Source organism: Siniperca chuatsi, linkage group LG2 (assembly GCF_020085105.1).
Source record: "Siniperca chuatsi isolate FFG_IHB_CAS linkage group LG2, ASM2008510v1, whole genome shotgun sequence".
NCBI lineage: Eukaryota > Metazoa > Chordata > Actinopteri > Centrarchiformes > Sinipercidae > Siniperca > Siniperca chuatsi.
In genome coordinates, this window is record NC_058043.1 from 17,368,535 (window position 1) to 17,386,954 (window position 18,420).

The 18,420-nt window shown below is 39.9% G+C and overlaps 3 protein-coding genes across 4 annotated transcripts; all 3 read right to left on the reverse strand.

Annotated features, from left to right (window-relative positions):
- Window positions 1-208: 208 nt before the first annotated feature.
- Window positions 209-6,440, reverse strand: fblim1 (filamin binding LIM protein 1). Its single transcript, XM_044214133.1, has 8 exons — window positions 6,218-6,440; window positions 5,453-5,820; window positions 4,254-4,417; window positions 2,975-3,068; window positions 2,693-2,862; window positions 1,995-2,173; window positions 1,637-1,757; window positions 209-1,540 (listed from the first exon to the last, which is right to left on the reverse strand). The coding sequence occupies exons 2-8, from the start codon at window positions 5,796-5,798 to the stop codon at window positions 1,430-1,432; spliced, it is 1,185 nt and encodes a 394-aa protein (XP_044070068.1). The 5' UTR covers window positions 5,799-5,820; window positions 6,218-6,440; the 3' UTR covers window positions 209-1,429.
- A 1,914-nt stretch (window positions 6,441-8,354) lies between these two features.
- On the reverse strand, window positions 8,355-10,834 carry LOC122884380 (transmembrane protein 82-like). 2 transcript variants are annotated; one of them, XM_044214227.1, is made up of 6 exons: window positions 10,346-10,834; window positions 10,161-10,233; window positions 9,883-10,075; window positions 9,296-9,713; window positions 8,661-8,845; window positions 8,355-8,541 (listed from the first exon to the last, which is right to left on the reverse strand). In XM_044214227.1, the coding sequence occupies exons 1-6, from the start codon at window positions 10,425-10,427 to the stop codon at window positions 8,449-8,451; spliced, it is 1,044 nt and encodes a 347-aa protein (XP_044070162.1). In that variant the 5' UTR covers window positions 10,428-10,834; the 3' UTR covers window positions 8,355-8,448. The 2 variants fall into 2 exon arrangements, with proteins under 2 accessions (XP_044070162.1, XP_044070153.1); XM_044214218.1 differs by having other exon boundaries at window positions 8,661-8,860.
- A 273-nt stretch (window positions 10,835-11,107) lies between these two features.
- slc25a34 (solute carrier family 25 member 34) lies at window positions 11,108-18,073 on the reverse strand. The gene is made up of 6 exons (XM_044214207.1): window positions 17,924-18,073; window positions 16,640-17,410; window positions 13,733-13,798; window positions 12,618-12,770; window positions 12,359-12,502; window positions 11,108-12,217 (listed from the first exon to the last, which is right to left on the reverse strand). The coding sequence occupies exons 2-6, from the start codon at window positions 17,180-17,182 to the stop codon at window positions 12,029-12,031; spliced, it is 1,095 nt and encodes a 364-aa protein (XP_044070142.1). The 5' UTR covers window positions 17,183-17,410; window positions 17,924-18,073; the 3' UTR covers window positions 11,108-12,028.
- Window positions 18,074-18,420: the final 347 nt, after the last annotated feature.

Below are 18,420 nucleotides of genomic sequence, written 5' to 3' on the forward strand. Positions count from 1 at the left end.
TGACAAGTGTGGGAAAACCGTAGATACTAAAACATAGTGAAACACAAGTAGAGAAGACTCATAAAGTCAGCAGACTGACTCAGTAATATCAGATATACAGCAATATATATATATAATAAACTTTTCATTTCTTTCAAAAGTAAATAGTCTCACTTTATAGACCAGACAGAAAAGCCTAGTGTGGTGAATAAAAACGTAAATGACAAAATAACTTTTTCCAGAAAATGTTTTAATAAATGTTTTTGATACACAGAAATATAATTCTACAAACATGTACTTTTGAGATACAGGACATAAATAACAAAATGATTCAGCTGGGATCTGAATGAGACTTTGATATTGTAATGTCAAATCAATGTGAACAGTTCTATTGTTGAGGTGAAAGACAATATAGGCCCAGTGGTCCAGTGAAGATCTTTGTGATAAAAATGTGGATGTAATCACATTCACATCAAAAGCACCTTCAAGTTTTGGTCCACAATATAATGAGTGTTTTATAGTATGTGTTATTGTGCTCTGTTACACATTATTATATAAAAGCTCTAATGTCTGTATTCAATATTGGTGCTTACATATTTCCACCACAAATGCCGTATTACACTAGCTGTGGGGGCTTAGCGAAAGAGCAAATTTGTCTTTGCAATTTAGTTGCTGAGTTGAATCGGTTGCTTGAAGGTTATTTCCTTTCCCTGCTTTACCTGAGCAGGTGAGTAAAACGATCCTGTTTGAAGATAGATCATATTCAGGCCATCATTTTATTTATCATTTTAAGTCTCTGCAGCGTCAAGCCCAGAGGTCTTCGGCCTGCCAGTATGATCAAAAACTGTCCCGGGACCTACGTGAATGTACTTAAAATTACATTCAGGAGAACTGGTTTGCATTTTACTAAAGAATGATTTAATTGATTTGGTTTTACCAGTTACACAATTATGAATTAAATTGTAATCGGTTTTTTTCACATCTTAATACTTATTGACAATGTATGTGTAATTTAACAAATGTTATGTATGTTGGAGCCTGCCTTGAGATAAAATATATTAGTTTACTTTTATATAGACGTTTTTTTATATAAGGTTTTTTTTTTTTATTGATGACTGAGAAACAATATACTGATTGAGATTTACAAAAATTCGAATAATGCTCGCCGAACGTTTTTTCAAAGTCTGTTGCATAAATATATTTGGTGCATTTTGTAGAGTTTATTGAGTGCAAAATTATCAAGTATAAAAGAAGAATAGGAGGATCTTCAGAAAGAATGATGTATTGTAAAAAATAGCCATATTTCATTATCGTTCAGTTGGAAAAAAAGATGCGTGACATTTGTATTCCAGAGTCTTAAATGCACATGCAAAGTCTCCCATCTCTTTAACACCTGGACTCGTGGCACTTTTTCATCAGTTGCAGTTTATCCCGGTCTAGAAGGCCAGTGCTAGTGCTGGCCTGAAACCAGGTTCAGATGGCAAGATTTGCAAAGCATCTTCCCATCCAGAGGATAGCAGCCGTGCTCGTTTGGTTCAGGAGAGAGCTGGATGACGCAGACCTGCAGACGATATGAAAGACTTATTGACCGGTGGGGATTAATGTGTGTCTGTGTGTTTGCACACTTTGTCACTGTGTGCTAGCAGAGAACGCCTACCTCACATCTGTAGCAGTTCTCATGGTAGGAGTGTCCAAGGCATTCAACATTATAGCTGTCAGTACCATCTTCTTTTGGAATGATTAGCTGCTTGCAGGCGCTACACTTTGGAGCATACTTCCTTTAAAGACAACATTTTAGAGGATAGAAAATTGGACAAGGCAACTTTATTTGTATAGAAGCAAGTCAAAGTACTGTACACAAGGTGAGGACATACATTACAATGACATTTAAAAGTATTATAAAAAGGAAACTAAAATCAGTGTTCTATCTCAAGCCTTTTACACAAATCCTCTTTGGTGGGTTGTGTGAAGGAAGTCTTTCTTGCAAAGCTTGCCATCATTTTGAACTCTCATACCTGTAATAGTCCTGGAGGCAATACACTTCTCCAACTTCTCCCTGAGCAAAAGCTTGCTCTCCAATTTGCTGTTTACATGTTGCACAGGTGAAACATGAAAGATGGTATGCTCGCTCCAGTGCACGGATCACATGATCTGTGATAACCTCCCCACACGCCCAGCAAAGTTCCAGACTGGCCTAAGAAACAGAAATACGTGGTTAATGGTAATACATTTCTGGATTAAAAGATGATACCAACATTTTCCACTGTTTTAACCCATTTCCTACAAACCACTTATACCTCATATGCATGACTGCTGGCCATTTTCCAAAACATAGCATAGTGTTTACATTGTTGAATGGTGTTTTTCCCACCTTCAACAATGTAAACCTTCCCATCTCCCACTGCAACTACACCGTGCAACGATAACACTGACACTAGAAACAGGTGACACAATGTTAACTGTGATGGGGGGCTTTCAAGTCTGTGCAAGTTGATTTTCATGCTGCAGTAAAAGTAAGGGAAACTAGTGTCTACCTGGAAGGTATAGGAAAACCACAATTAAAAAATGTGAAACATTACAGCATTAATGTAAAGTATACATGATTTGAAGTAAATGAGCATGCAGAAACATTGGTATGGTCCTTTACAAAGATTTGCATTTGTATTTGCAGCTTTATGATAACATCCTGTAGTGGAGGCTGTATTGACTTTACCTGGTAGCATTCTTCACAGAGTGGGATTCCTGCCTTGTTGTAATAGTGTTTACCAGCCAGGGGAATGTGACAAGATCTACACTGGAAGCAGCCGTCATGGTACGTCCTGTTTAAGGCCTCTATTGCAGGTTCAGAAAGGGCCACGGGTTTCCGACAGAAGCCACACACCTCTGCATTGTACACAAGCATCAAATGTCAAAGCAGGTTATAATAATACGTGTATTGACAAAGTGGAACTGTTTAAAGCCTGAGTGGTAAATGTGTAAATAGAGATCATGTTACCATTGCTCTCATAGCTCGTGTCTTGGCCATTTTTATGGATCCCATGGGATTGTTCATCTTGTTTCAACCCACTAGATGGTGTGCTTGTTTCCACCTTAAATGTAAAGCACATTGTTAATGTAAAACTAAACTTTAAACTGACATGTTTGCTGCTAAAAGGAGAAAGGGAGAAGAGTGGCTGTAAAGTTACAGGCTGAAACATAAGAGTCATCCAACAAAATCAGGACTGGGGTACACAAATATATCAATTTCACACCACGCCGGCTTTTCAGGGCATTTAAGTTTTGCTTTAAAATGTTGCTAAATGACAATTCGGTTTTTTAAACAACTATACATACCAACATCCTATTGCTTTTAATGAAAAGAAACTTAATACAGATACAGATTCTGATTATCTTTGAATGGAATCACCTTTTTTTTGTTGCTAAAGTCATGTCAGAATCATAAGAGCTCATCATAAGAGCTCTTCTAACTCATAAGACATTTCCAAGACTGAAGCAGTGTCATGTCAATCTTTACATTCTCTGTATTACAATTAAAAATATAGGAGTACTTAACCCCTTTAAGCCCTAAACATGTAACATTTTCCTAAACTGGATAAGGAGGTGGGAAACTATTTTAAGCCTAAAATAAACTTTGCAGAAATAAAAATATGAAGTGCCTCTTAAGGAATTACATAACTAAAAGATTTGGGGTATACAAGTCATTTTCATTAAACCCCTTATCCAACATAATGGAAACACAAAGAATGAATATATAAAACATTGGATACGTTGTATAGGTATACATTGTAGGAAAAGATAGGTACATAGTCAAGAATGTGAAAGTCTGCGTATTATCAGACCTCCTGCTGTAATTCAGCCCACTTACCTGATCTGCGCTTTCACTGTTTCTGCACAGAGACGGGGCTTTAATGATGGGAACTAAACATTTCTTTCAAAGATATCAACAGTTTGGAAAGTGCTCTGTTTGTGAAGGAAAATGTGTACAGTTCATAAAGTGTTCTTGATTATTTAGCCATATCTAAAATACAGCTGTTTTTTTCCCTCCATAATGTGTTTTGCAGATGATTCTTTACAACCACCACACAACATAATACAGTATCTGTAAAAGTTGTGGAAAGTTGTAATCCTTCACTGTGGGAAAAAATGACTTGTCTGCTTCAAGCGAAATTTATTGGAAAATTGGGATCAAGAGTTTAAAACAGTGGTAAACATGAAGACGTGGGTGTTGCACATGTGACAGATTTTTAGCGACATTGTGAGAGAAGTCTGCATACCTCTCTGTTGTAAACAGGCTGCTGGCCTGGGGTCAGAGGCTGGGAGAGAAGCGTCTGGGCAGGCGGAGGTGGTGGAAGTGCTGATTCTTCAGAGAACGATGTTCCCAGAGATGAAGGCAGTGCAGCAGCAGGAGGAGGAGGAGGAGGAGGAGGAGGGAAGAGCTCTGTTTGGCAAGAAAAAGACTTATTTTGAGTCACCTTGTAGTAACTTACACAGAAAAACTTTTTTGCCCCATGCTTTTTATTTAAATTTCCAGTAAGCACTGATATTTCCTGAAATTCAGGATAAAATTAATATGAAAGCCAACAATATATATACAAATATATATACACATTCATACATATGCATACACGTGCAAACATACACAGATACAGATACCGTCACTCTGAAAAATTAAAATTAGTAAATTAGAAATACAAATATAAAAGAGAAAAAATAAGATGAAAATAATAATGATAATGAAAAATAAAATAAAATAGGTTTATTGGGTTATTTCTTCTAAGCATGTGTTTTGCTCCTCATCTATAGTCAAACCAAAGTGACAACTTTTTAGCATGTTCCTAAATAAGGAAGCCAAATGTGATCAAATGTAGCAACTGTTCCTCGCTGATAATACTTTATTGTTTCCAGCCTGATTAGCACACAATACATCCTGAATCCAGCGAGTGTGAGAGGAGGGTTAAGAATGTTTTCCAATTAAAAGAGTACTCCAACGATTTAGCATTACGCTCTTGTAACAGTGTCGGACTCATAATGGACAGTTTAAAAATATATCAAAATCAATGCAGCAGAACCAGATATATCGTCTTTTTTATTCCACACATTCTTCTTCTTTGACAAAACCTGGCACCTACATGACCCACAATGCAATTCGACCACTGACAGTTCGGCCAGAGTTTCGGGTGTGTTATGCTAATGTGACGTGTTGCAATAAAGGTCAGGAAAGCATTAAAAACTCATTTGTATCTGGGGAGGACCCCAAAAAGAGCAGTAATTTATGATAAATGATTTGGGTATCTCACCATCTCAACAAGTGATTCAAAAACAGATTTCTAAAACAAAGGTCCAAAAATATGATAAAGGTCAGCCAGTTACATGTAGGGTCAATCTCTGAATATAATTCAGGTAATCCAAGTTTTGCTTCAGTGCACTATTCTGTATTGAATCCAAGCTGAAAAATAGATTTTGTCATGAATACCTGCAGCACTTCTGTCGTCTTCTTGCAGCTTTCCTCTGATGGGTCCGGGTTGGGCAGGTTTTGGGCTTTGATGGTCTGATGCTTGGGCTGAGGCTCCTTCATGACTCCGGCCTTTGCTGTCTGCACTGCCATGAGACTCAAACTGTAATTGGTCCTCTTTCTTACATCTGAGGGCGGGGATGGTGTCACTTGGGCTGACTCGTACAGCAGTGGGCTGCTTGTCTCTAGCCGGGGCACTGTGAGCTTGGAGGGCTTGCTGCTGCTGTGTCACAGTGGCTCGGTGAGGAGACGCCAGAGTGATGAAGAAAGAAGACACCATCCTTTTTGGTGGAGCTGCTGATGCCATGACTATAAAACCCACATACAGCCTAACAAGAGGACAGAACAATTGTAATGTAGACTCAAGACTGCTCGCAACATTTAATGTTTTATAGTCCTGTTCAAAAGCACAATCATAGAACAGAAAAGATACATCAACACATCATAGACTAAACTCCTTACTCGATCTTTTAAAAAGTCCTGGAATATAAGAATGAAACTTTCTAATAGTGAACATGACATTTTATCTCAATAATATTTAATCTAAGTGTATACGCCCTCTCTGTCAACTTTATGGGAGTGCTCACTCTCACTTTAGAGAGGTAAATTCACACACTCACAGCTCTCACTACCCATAATGAATGGTTTTAGAGGCAGAAAGCACAAATCTAAATCATCTGTTTCCTTTAAACCCACTCACTCTGGCTGTGAGCTGCCATTACATACCTGGGAGAAAATGTGGTTTGAAGACAAGCGCTGTCTTTTCTTCTTTCTCCTTCCCTGTTCTGTATCTCAAAACTTTCTGGTTTGTTTTCCCTCCTATAAGCTGCCACTGAGAGAAGACTTTACTCCGGTAGAGAGGGCGACTATCAGCAGAAGGCCACTCCTTTTCCTTCTGTACCTCCCTCCCCTACTCTCTCGTCCGTCGACCCCTCCTCCTTCTCTGGCTGAATGACAATACCACCTCCCTCCCAGCCGTAAAAGGTGAACAGTTAATCTCGGGCAAAGTGCAGTAAAAAACATGACACATTCATCCAAACTTGGCAGACACACACACACACACACACACATGCACTGGCATGCATGCACGTAGACTCACACAGAGACACAAAGAAAGTCATGCAACAGTTGGGCAATCTAACCAAAAACACACAGTCAGACTTTTTACAAATGCAATATACAGTATCATAAAGTATTTCATAAGGGTTTCACCCTTAAATAGACAAGCAGAGATACACTGCCACCTCCCACTTCTTTATCTTTTTGCATGCCAGCAGGATGTGACTGTACCTGCCTTTTCCAGCAAACTATCTTAAGCTGTCCTCTTTCTCTCTCCTGTACAGCTCTGCCTTATTGTTCTGTCAGCTTTATTTTCCCTACCTCCCTCATTGAGTCTGCCTCCTTTTTTCTTCTCCCTCTTTCCGTCTTCCCTTCCCCCACAACATTATATCACTTTAGCCTTGACTCACTATCAGTGTCACACGGCAATGCTTCCATTTGTGCCTCACTGACGTCTGATAATATGCAGTGGACTTCATCAGACTCTCCTGATGGAGCTTTTGTGTTGAAAGCAGTATTACGGAGCAATGAATCAGGGCTTTGTGCAAGAGGAGATATTGGTGCATGGGGGGGGGGGACAGTGAGTGATGTCTGTGAGAGCTATGAAAAAGCTGCTTTGTTGTGTTTGCTGCTCCCCACCAGAGTGAGTTTAAGCAATATCAGGTCTGCTGATCTGCAAATATTGTGGTTAGTTTCCGGAGCCAAACCTTGTGAGGTCTACTCCCCTTCCAAGAGCTAAAAAGGAGGATGGGGCGAGAAACTAAATGTTGAATAAAACTTTCCTGATCGATGTGGGTCATTGTGAAAGAAGAAGAGCGAGGCAGGAAAGTGTGAGAGAGGGTGAACAGGAGACGGAGATGAGGAGAGTGATGGGGGTCTCTGTTGTTCCAGCTCTGTGGAAAGGAATGCTGCTGTGATGTCACGGTTGCAGGAGGGAGCATGCCTACTGATGACACAATCCCCAGACCTCCACGCTCCGCCCCCACAACAGCCAAAATCCTCATTAAACCCTCTGAACCTCTTCACTGCTTCTGCAGCATGACTTTTCAATTTATTCACCAACGCCACAGTATTACTTTTCACTTCCATCCTCAGGTTTTAGCTATTTGGGTGAGCAGGGCAACAACGGAAAGATAATGAAGGGAAATGAAGGGAGAGAAACAGGAAGAAACACAGTAGACAGGAAAAACAATGACATTGCATGTTCACAAATACAGTTGATGTTGATTTTCTAACTGTAAACATCCGCAGGGTTGGAAAAACTACTTCTCAGGGATATTCCTCAAGTGGGAGTAATATGACTTGACTGCTTTGAGTAACGGTTACTCAGCAATAAAGTTGGGGGAATTGTGATCTACAGATTAAAAAGAAAATGGTGAAAATTGAAGCAACAGAGGTTGAGATATCCTGACTTTTAGTCCCTAGTAAGGGTCAAGCTCCAAAAATGAGGCTAATCTTACACGGTGTACCTTTCATCAGCTTTCTGCTCATCTCTATTTCACTCTATGACTTCATTAAATTACTTGGGCTTGGTATAATTTGTGTTACTACAGAAAAACATCATCTGGAATACAGAATATTTATTGTGCAGCTCAACAATCCCTTTTCATGTATTTGTCTTCCATTGCACAAAGCATCAAAACAGTGCAGCATTATAGCAAGGTAATTGCCCGCAAACTCACATTTGCTGAAACTCCTAATTTTTCAGTTAATACTGTAAAGAAAACAGCAGCTGCTATATGGTGCAAAAGTACAAACTCCTCAGTCTTTCCTTCTGTTTAAAACAAGATTCAATAACACTAAGTACACAATAATCCTTTTATTATTAACATCGAGTATTAGCACATCTTGACATTCGAGGTAGTAACTGGTATTTGAGGTAGATTTCAGGTACACCATCAACTGTCATCGGATGATGTTTTCCTTGTGCGTTCCCTTGTTTTGTGACTGGAGCTCTGTTCATATTTGCTCAAGCTTGTGTCTTCTTCTTCCTAAAAATTAAGCATGACAATTAAATGCCATATAAGTGACAGCTTAAACGTAAAAAAAGGAAACCGTAAAATATATTGGTAAAATAACTGTGGAAGTAGAAGAGATGATTCACAAAGACCTTTATCACAGCTTGCAGCAGGTCCCGAGAGGGCAGCAGGCAGACTGCTTCGCCCAGGAAAGCGATGAGGACGTGGACGACATCAGACCAGTCACCCACGGTCAGCATGAGCACCAATAAGGCTCCCAGTCGCAGCACTACACTGTGCAACAGAGCCTCTGTACAAGTGTGCTGATTCTGATCCTCTGTGCAAAATGAAACTTAAAAAGTTACACAATAGTGATGAAAGGTCTTTTGTGCCCACAGCAGTGTAACTTTTGAATGATGCAAAACCTGCTTGTTTTCTGATGTTTTTGATTTAATTTGTATGGTTTTGTTTCATACGTATTGTTTTTCAAATTGTTATTTTTATTGGTCCCATTTTTCAGGTGTGTCACTTACGGCCTGCCTTTTATTTATTAACATAGTTTTTTAATTTACTAGCTAGGTGGACTCCTGAGCTACACTAATGTTCTCTTGGAATATGTGTTTGTGTGTTTATGTCACCACTGTTGTGAGTATGACTTGACTGACTAGTGTCTTTTTGTTATTTGTTACTGTGCATGGGTGACCAAACTAGTTATCTAATCTAATCTATAAGTTTTACATTCGCCATAAGTCTTCCTAAACGTCCATTTTCATTGCCTGACACTCACCTTGAATATAGACCACCAACATAGTGTAGCAGAGTGTCAATGGAGTCCAAAACTTTAGAGCATCCTTCTGGGACAGGAAGTGGTCATAAACCATGGTGGTGGAAGCCACGGTTGCTAGAGCAAAGGCCAAGACAACCACTCTTTGCAGTGAAGCAAGTATGGTGTGTCCAGAGGTCAGAAGGGTGATACACTTCCCACAGTTATGCTCTGTGCTATGTAGTGGGAAGAGTCTGGCCACATGGCTCCACAGACTGTGGCTGAAGCTTGCCAGTGCCCAGCTGAGAGCAGCTGTCAGAAACGAGCTGAGGGAGCTGTGTGGAGCCCCCTGATGGAGGAAGACCAGAGTACAGGTGAGGCCGCAACCCAGGGAGAACTGGCACTGGATCGGGAGCAGGTCTAGGCCTCTGCCATTGGCATCCTGAGTTCAGATAGATACAGGAATGTGGATGAAAATAGGTCAGACAGATCAGTATTAGAAAGATTTATACGGTGGACACAAGAACAAACACTGAAAGTGCATATAGATGTAAAACAAGCCTAAATCAATGTGTTATCAGCTGCTCTGTTCTTGTGTTTGAGGAACTCACCAGTCCTGCTGATGCCCAGGCAGAAACAGCTCTGAGAGAAAACTCCAGCACTATCAGAGAGGAAACCCTCGAGCCCACCAGAGACAGGAGGACTGTCAGGGACCAGAATTGGAGAGCTGTTTTCCAGCTCCCTCTCAGAGGATTGCCAAGTGAGGATGACCTCTGTTTGCCTTCAGTTTCAGATTCATAATCACTGTGTGAATTAAAAAAATTAGACAATATTCTATACATAAAAAAATCTAAACATTTTCTCTCCTTTTTTTACAGAATAAACTCACCTGCATGTTTGAATGAAGTAGTAAACTCTCATCAAATTGCACAGCACCGATATTCCACATGCACCCACAAAACCTTTAAAACATCACAATCAAAAAATAAGTATGTAAAGAAACTACTTCACACAGAAGTACTGAGAATTTAGCTTTTTATTGCCATGAGGAAGAAAAACATAACGTTAGCTCACCTTGAAAAAAACTTTCTATAGGGTTTGAATCAAAAGGCGTCCATTCAGAAGTTCTCAGTATCCAGGAGAAGGGAAGAAACATTTTTATGTTTTCCTTGTAATATCTCAACAAGGACACACACAAAAAAGTGCTATGATCTCTCACTCATGCTACTTCAACCTAAGAACCTGATCAGAAACTACAAGTCAATTCATTCCTGTGAGCCAAACCTTTATTTCTTCCTGCTGATCAGGTCCGAGTGCTCTCCATGCTGAAGTTCCAAAGGTCAAATGTGATTTGAGTGTGCTTGTCAGTTTAATCATTTCCTGATGACAGAGGCTGAAAATCCTCTCAAAAAGATGATTAGGCTCACAGAGCAACCAGAGACCTTTTAACAGGGTCAAAATAAAAATCACACTTTGCTTACAATGCGTCTTAGATATCATGTATTTCTAAGATGCAGCACTTGTGTTCAAGAGGATACAAAAACAAATGTATATAACACATTTCATACAAAAAGTATTTTTTATTATGATTATTAATTATTATCATCATCATCATTATTATTATTATTATTATTATTATTATTATTATTATTATTATTATTATTATTACCTGCCGTTCAAAGGCTTCAAGTACCCGTAGGTTACATATCTGTAAATAAAAACCTCAAATCAAATGGCATTCTTGGCTTTAGGTACCAGTAGTTCATTTGTCAGTAATAAAAATATTCTCATCAGATGCCTTTCTTAACATAACAGACAAGGCAACTAGAATTATGCATTAACCTGTGACAAATCACAGCAGCCACACTGGACTATAAACATGGAATACAGAGTTTATGTTTTAATAATCCAGACTTGTTATTCAGGTCATCGGCACTCCATTGGTATGCAAGCCATATGGGTCTCACTTCTCTCATTTCAGCTTTGCTGCCAGCCCACATCGCTTGTAAATTCATCATCTGAGGTATTAAGGTAAAACCTGATAGTTCATCAGCACAACTACACATATTTGAGAAATTTGATAGGAATTCCTGAAAATGTTTGTTAAGTCTGTGCAACATGTGTCCATCTTTATCAAGTGCTCCTTCTTCAGACAGAACGGGTCTCACTTAAAGGAATAGTTTGACATTTTGGGAAATACACTTATTCACTTTCAGGTGGAGAGATGAGAAGATTGATACCACTCTCATGTTTGTATAGTAAATAAGAAGCTACAGCCAGCAGCAGTTAGCTTAGCTTAGCACAACAGACTGGAAACAGCTAGCCTTTCTCTGTCAAATGGTAACAAAAACCACCTACCAGCAGCTCTAAAGCTCACTAATTAAACAGGTTATATTTTGTTCAATCTGTACAAAAACCTGAGTCTAAAAACAACAATTTTCCGTTTTATGGAGTGGTTATGTGTCAGACTCTTGGCTCTGAGCAGTTGCCTGGCAACCAGCGGAGACTCCAGGATGTAACTGTTGTGGCCAAGAAATAGTCCAGCACATAACCTCCCATAACACAGCAAATTAACATTTTTATACTTTGGTTTTTGTACAAATTTAACCGGTCAGACAATTCATCTAACTCTTGGCAAGAAAGTGAATAAGTGCATTTACCAAAATGTTGAACTTCTGCTTTTAAATTCAGGGTTTCATTAATTCATGGACCACTTCCATAGCTGTAACTGAGCCCAGTCAGTCACACGCAGGTGTTTTAGCTCCTTCCCTGGCTCTGGTTGTCCTTCACTGTCTGTTGCCTCATCAGATCCCAGAACAGCATACTGAGCACTGTGTGTGGGGCCAAGCGCAGGAAGACAGGGCCCATGCCTTTGTATAACCCCAGCAGGCCCTCAGCTTGGCACACCTTCAGCATACAATCTGAAAATCCTTGGTAGAGACGCCCCTGAAAGGCAGACAAGGAAAACAGAAAGTGTCCAGAACTTTCTTCTTAGTGTGTGTATAGAATACTTGATCTTACAATAGTCTTTTGTGCCATTATTGAGTGCAAGAACAAATTTGATGAATGAAGGTCACTTCAACTCACCTTATGAAACTCATCCACCGGCTGGTTGTAGAGCCGTGTACTAACGACGTCAAATGGTGTCATGGTGATCGCCACAGCGACTCCACTGATCATGGCAGCTATCAAAGCAGTGAGCCAGCTGTTACTGAACTGTGGACTAAACCACTGCAAGGAAAGAAAGACACCAATTATTAACTGAGGTTTGACTTTTGTCTGATGGAGTGACGGCAACTGTTCGGGTACATGTGCTGTAAAAATGTCGGCTGTTTTTCACATCTACCTGGGAATGTGACGCCCAGTCCTTGGCCGAGGTGAAGGTTGCTAGTTGAGCAGCTGATCCCACCATGACTCGAGGCACAGCCCCGTTCACACCCCTCCAAAGGCCAATAAAACCTTCTCTTCTATAGATGGTAGTAAAGGCGTCAGACACCCCCTGAAATGGAAGAAAACAAAGGCATTGGTATGTTGGAAGTAGCAGATAATAGTAGCCTACCTAATGATACTGTGTAAGTTTGTCTATCTATATTTAGTGGTAGTATACAGTGATATAAATGTGTTTTGTTCTTTTTAGGAACCATTTCTCATGTATTAAACTTCCTTCTTCATGCATATAACTTTGAGTCACACCAGCGCAAAATAGTCTGCTTGTAACAGAAGTTTAATGTTGTGTGTATAAACATGTATTGATGGCATTGAGACCATAATCAGTGCTATATTTCTGTCTTTGTATTGATCCACCTCTACAAATGTCTTATTGTGTAAAAGTGACAGCCTACATGGATGACTGAAAACAACTACTTGACCCAACTTCAGTTGTTATATAATGTGGCACACATGTGGCATCAGTACAAAGTTTAAACACTAAAGTACAGTATCTATCAGTGGTGGAATGTAAGTACATTTACATTTACAAATACCCCCAAACTGTACTTAAGTACAACTTTATAGTTTTACGTCACTACATTTTAGAGAAATATAAATAGTTACATAATTACTTTGCAAATTAACTGGACACCCACACAGGTATTTTTCAGGTATTTTTTTCCCACTCTGGCTGGTCAGACCTCTAGTTAGGTGTAAGTTGAGTGGAGCTAGCTGTCAATCAAGCGCAGTTTATACACAGCCATGCAGTCCTGAGAAGAGGTCTGATTAGGTAGCATAAGTGAAAACACCTGTTTGGGTAAACTATGGGTGTGCAGGGGCTTTTAGAGTTTGCATAAAAAATATACAGTATCATCACTGTATAAAATACGATGCTTTATTATGATTAAACTAGTGTTTTAAAGTATGCTTACAATGTGGTATTGTTACTTTTACTTAAGTAAAGCACCTGAAAAAAATACTATGAAACTTATAATGTATTCATGTGTCTTATTTTGAACATGTCTGTCTTACCAGATGGTTATGCTGGTGGCCTACTGCTATGGCTTTCACACTCTGAGCCTGCAGATGGGTCTTCACCTATGACGAAAATGCAGCACACAAGGTTTAATGTGCATTCAGACTGTACTAGATACCATGCCAAATAAAGAAATCTAAGTACAGACAAAACCAGACTTCACAAAACCAGACACTAAGTTGGATGATGTCTGGGTCAGATGCCAGGATGAGATATGTAACAATTACAGGTATGAGGTTCACCAGGTATGAGTTACATAACACATACTTTGCTAGGAACTTGTCTAACAAGTTCTTCAGTGATTAATCTGCATCAAACTGTTGCAGTTATGGCATGAACAAAACCAAAGAGAACAAAGCCTCTCTACTCGATCCCTTACAGAGTGTCAATAGAATAACCTTCACCTTTCCTTCCTTCCTTCACTGCCAACAGCACACAGCAAGGAGCCACTAGATTCTGTATATTTTTGGCAGGTTGAAGCAACGTGCAGTGTATATTTAGTGACCTAGATATAGACAAACAATATTGTCTTTCCATGACGGTGCAAAAGCTTAGATGGTTATAAAATGTATTGACTGACAGCCGAGGCAGAAAAAACAACAACACTCCTGCTGTCGTATATAAAAGGGGACATGCAGAGAACATTCACAACTTGTGCAGTAAATCAAGAGACAGTGACATTTGAGACTGATGTGAATGTCAAAACACATGTTAAAAAAATTAACAATATGAGTGTCTGGTTTTATAGATGCACGTCAAATCTGTATCTATTTTGACAAACAAAGCTGAGTGGGACCTGGATGTGGGCGGATGGGTAATGAAAAGATATATTACTCATCCATTTGGACAAGATGTGGTTAAATCAGCTTAAGATCATATTGTTTTATCTTGTTTTCTTTCAAAACTAGATGTCATCAGATTAGATGTGACCTCTGACTAACCCGACTCTGCCATACAGACCCATGTAATGTTACTTTCCTCACAAGGCTCGTACTGGATAAAAATAGATTTAGGACATTTGAGACCCCTTGACACTAAGCTGGTGGGCTTTAGTGTCTCTGTTTGTGATGACTTGTTAAGGCCAAATGCCGATGGTTTACAATGTCAGGTTTGAAGTTAAGTTTTCCAATTTTGTTAACTTTCTTTATTTCTTTTTTAGGAAGCTGCTGTTTTCTATCCTTTTCCCTTTAAATGTCCTTTATCTTTCCCTTTAGTGTCTTAAGTTATTGTTAAAGGATAGGTTCACCTTTTTTCTATCTTCAAACAATACCCACATGTACACTGAAAGAGTTATTGGTGGCTGATGATTTGGACCTATGTGTCTGAAATAAAGTTAAATTGAATTGAGTTGAATATCCCTCTACCGAAGCTCAGCGAGGAAACAAAGTCTGTGGAAACAAAAAGGGGGACTTTCATACTACAAAGACCATAACTTTGGCAGATACCCACTTGCTTTGACTAAGTCAGACTGCTGAAGCTCCACATTAGCTTTGGCTAAACTTTACACAGAATGAGGACTGTAGATTTTGTCCTCCATCACTTGTATTGGAATCATATTAGGAAAGGATCTCTTCAGGGTCAGTATGGAGAGGAGGAACAATTACAGCAACCAAAACCTGTTTCAACATAGAGTGTATGAGTGAATGAATGAACTTATCCTTCAATGTAGAAATGTCCTACTGTACTATATTAAGTATGTCCGGTGGTGACTGATGTGAATGGACTATGAACACCTCTTGCTTTACAATGTTGCACAAGCTTTGTAGCGTGTAAGTTAACAGTGTAATCTAATGTTACAATGCTGCCCGTCACTGATCTGTTTACAAAGCTGACATATGTATTATGTTGCGGTCGATCACTACTTCAGGGAGAGTGACCCAACTGCTTCCATTAAGGGTTTGTCATCGAAGATACAGACCCACCAGGTGCAAACGTGGTCTGATTTATAGTCATAGAAATGTGTGTTGTTTAACAGTATGGTGTCTTTGCATTAAAAGAGTGTTATGCTGAAACCTTTTGCATTATATATGATGCTTGCCTCAGAAGAAAATTACCCGCATCGTCTTTACACATTAGCTTGCTTGTCGTCTCTTAGCTTATGTCAGTTGTTTGGCTGTTAATTCACTTATTTGGTTTTGTTTAACATGTGTGTGAGGTTGAGTGTAACCTAATCGGATGATCCACTCTCAATGGTACATGGGGTTCAAATTCCTTTTAGTTTTTTTACCTATTGTGCTTAAACACAGACAGATACAACAGATACCACAAAAGTTACACAATGGCTGACATCTCGTACAACATTTGAGGGACTTATTTTAAATGTTCACATGAAAAAAAGAGCGAAAGAGATGACTCATTCAATATTATGCCCAAACAGTAACATCAATGTATCTGATTGTAACATTAAGTTATGACACAAAACAAAAAAATCACAGTCACATAGTGACTGTAATGTTTTGGACATACATCTTTGTTATATACAGTAACTGACCACATTATATATTTACCTACAAATGCCTTGTAACACCTACTGATTTAATCAACACAAAGAGCTGACTTATAATGACCTATAGAGCAATGGTTTCTGCAGGGGTCACAAGATGAATGTATGGGGTCACGAGACAAGTACCAGTGTAGGAAATAAGAAAAAAAAAATTATTCAAAGTTTTCTCTAATATTTGCTCTTTTCTTGCCTGTTCAGGCCTCTAAAAACGTACAATTAAACAGTCTGAGAAGGTAAAAATCGCTCTTCAAATGAACTGCTCACAACTCACAGACATGCACCCTGTGATGAGGGGTCGCAAGTTGAGATTCCTTCATATTAAGGGGTCACAAGCAAAAAACCATGGGGATCCGCTGCGATGGAGGATGCAATAACAAAGGAGAAATTTGAGTAAACTTACCAGGTAGGCAGGAGAGGCAATGAAGGCACCCAGCGCCCCGACCCCTGCCCCTGACAGCAGACTCCCCCCGTGGAACGAGGTGATACCCAGAGCTTCACAGTAGGAGTAGGAGCCCAGCCTCACACCGTTCATCACACCCTGGTAGATCAACCCGACTGAGAGCCCCTTCTGCAGGCCCCGGAGCCCGTCCGTGCGGCCCACCACCCAGAGGGCCTGCAGGACTCCGCGGTAGTGTCTCTGGTAGGATCCCCGTGCACGCAGCTCTCCCTGAAGTTGCAGACGGGTCTTTACAACCTCCAGGGGATTGGTAAACACACAGGCGCCACAGCAGGCGAGAGCACCCAGGGCAAAGTCCAGAGGAGGCCAGACAGGAGGGGGCGGCGAGGGGCCGAAGACGCCACCACGGGGTACAGCAGACACAGTGGATGCCATCCTGTGGGAAGGATGGGCACCAAACCCAGACTCTTCTGGTGAAGTTTTCAGCAGCCGAGCACTGGTCATCCCTGAGAAGTGGTCTTCACAGTTTGTCCTGTTAGTCATCATGATGACTTGTCCCCTTGTCTCAGTTTGTTAGGGGAAGAGGGAGAGTCTATCGTACTTGGTACAGAACAGTGAAGTCAGAAACAAATGCTATCAGCTTTTGTGATAACTCATTTAATATCTGTTTTGCATGTTTTTCCTGTGACTCTGCAGGTCAATGCGCCCTTTCGGTGTCCTGTAGTGACATTCGTTAGCGTCCTTGACTGTCAGTCTGTTCAAAAAAGGCACCATCTGCAAGAGAATTCATTCATGTTGAAGTAAACATTTTTTAATTGTAAGGTTCAGGTGTGTTTACAGAGGCTCAGCCCTACATGCGTACATGCATGAGTCAGGAGAAAGACTTGAGAGAAACATTCAGGTTTTAGCTCCTCACATGACAGACACATTTGAAAACCTGTCAGAAAATATTTCCCGCTGTTTAACTCTCTAAACTTGCAGCATGTTGAAATTTAAACAACACTACACCTGCAAACACAGATAGAGACCAGCTTCATTTAACACTATAAATCAAACATTAAAGGATGCATCTCAAAGAGCAGACAATCACACACACAAGATCACCTGACATGAACAAGTCACACACACCACTCCAGTCAAATTAATTCAATCCAACATACAACCACACAAACAAGCACAGTCCAAGAACCAAAGTCGAACACACTCAAATAGAAAACTCCTCACACATGCCTTTTGAACAGTTAGAAAATATCTCTTGAATTTGGTCACTTCATTCAAAAACCTCACAGTGTTTAGTGATCCCGTGCAGCTCCATTCTTCCTCTCCCCCCCATCATTGTAAACATGTGTCCTCAGCACGTTCATTGTCAAAGTCTCCTCCCACTGCCTCAGGTCAGAGCCAATACAGTTTCAGTCCTGTCTGCCACATCACCATATCCCTGAGTCTGCACGAATCAAATGGCTCTGCTCTAAACAGCCCCTGCTTTGGTCCTATAGGAGCTCTCTGGGTAAAAGGTTATTGTTGGTCAAAGGGGGGGGAAGGAGAGCCAGGATCCAAACCCTGACCAGGTGTCTAAACAAGGTTAATCTGTCAAAGACAGTATGGATAATCTCAGAAACAAAACAAACAAACCTGTGCTCTTTGCACCATATAATTTAATTACATTTTTTTCTTATAGGAATGATTGTTTTAGGGACATTTTGAGCATAAAAATTAATTTAGAAAAATAATGTGGTAGATCTGTTAAGCATTTGTTGTGAAATGTGTTAGCTATAAATTACATT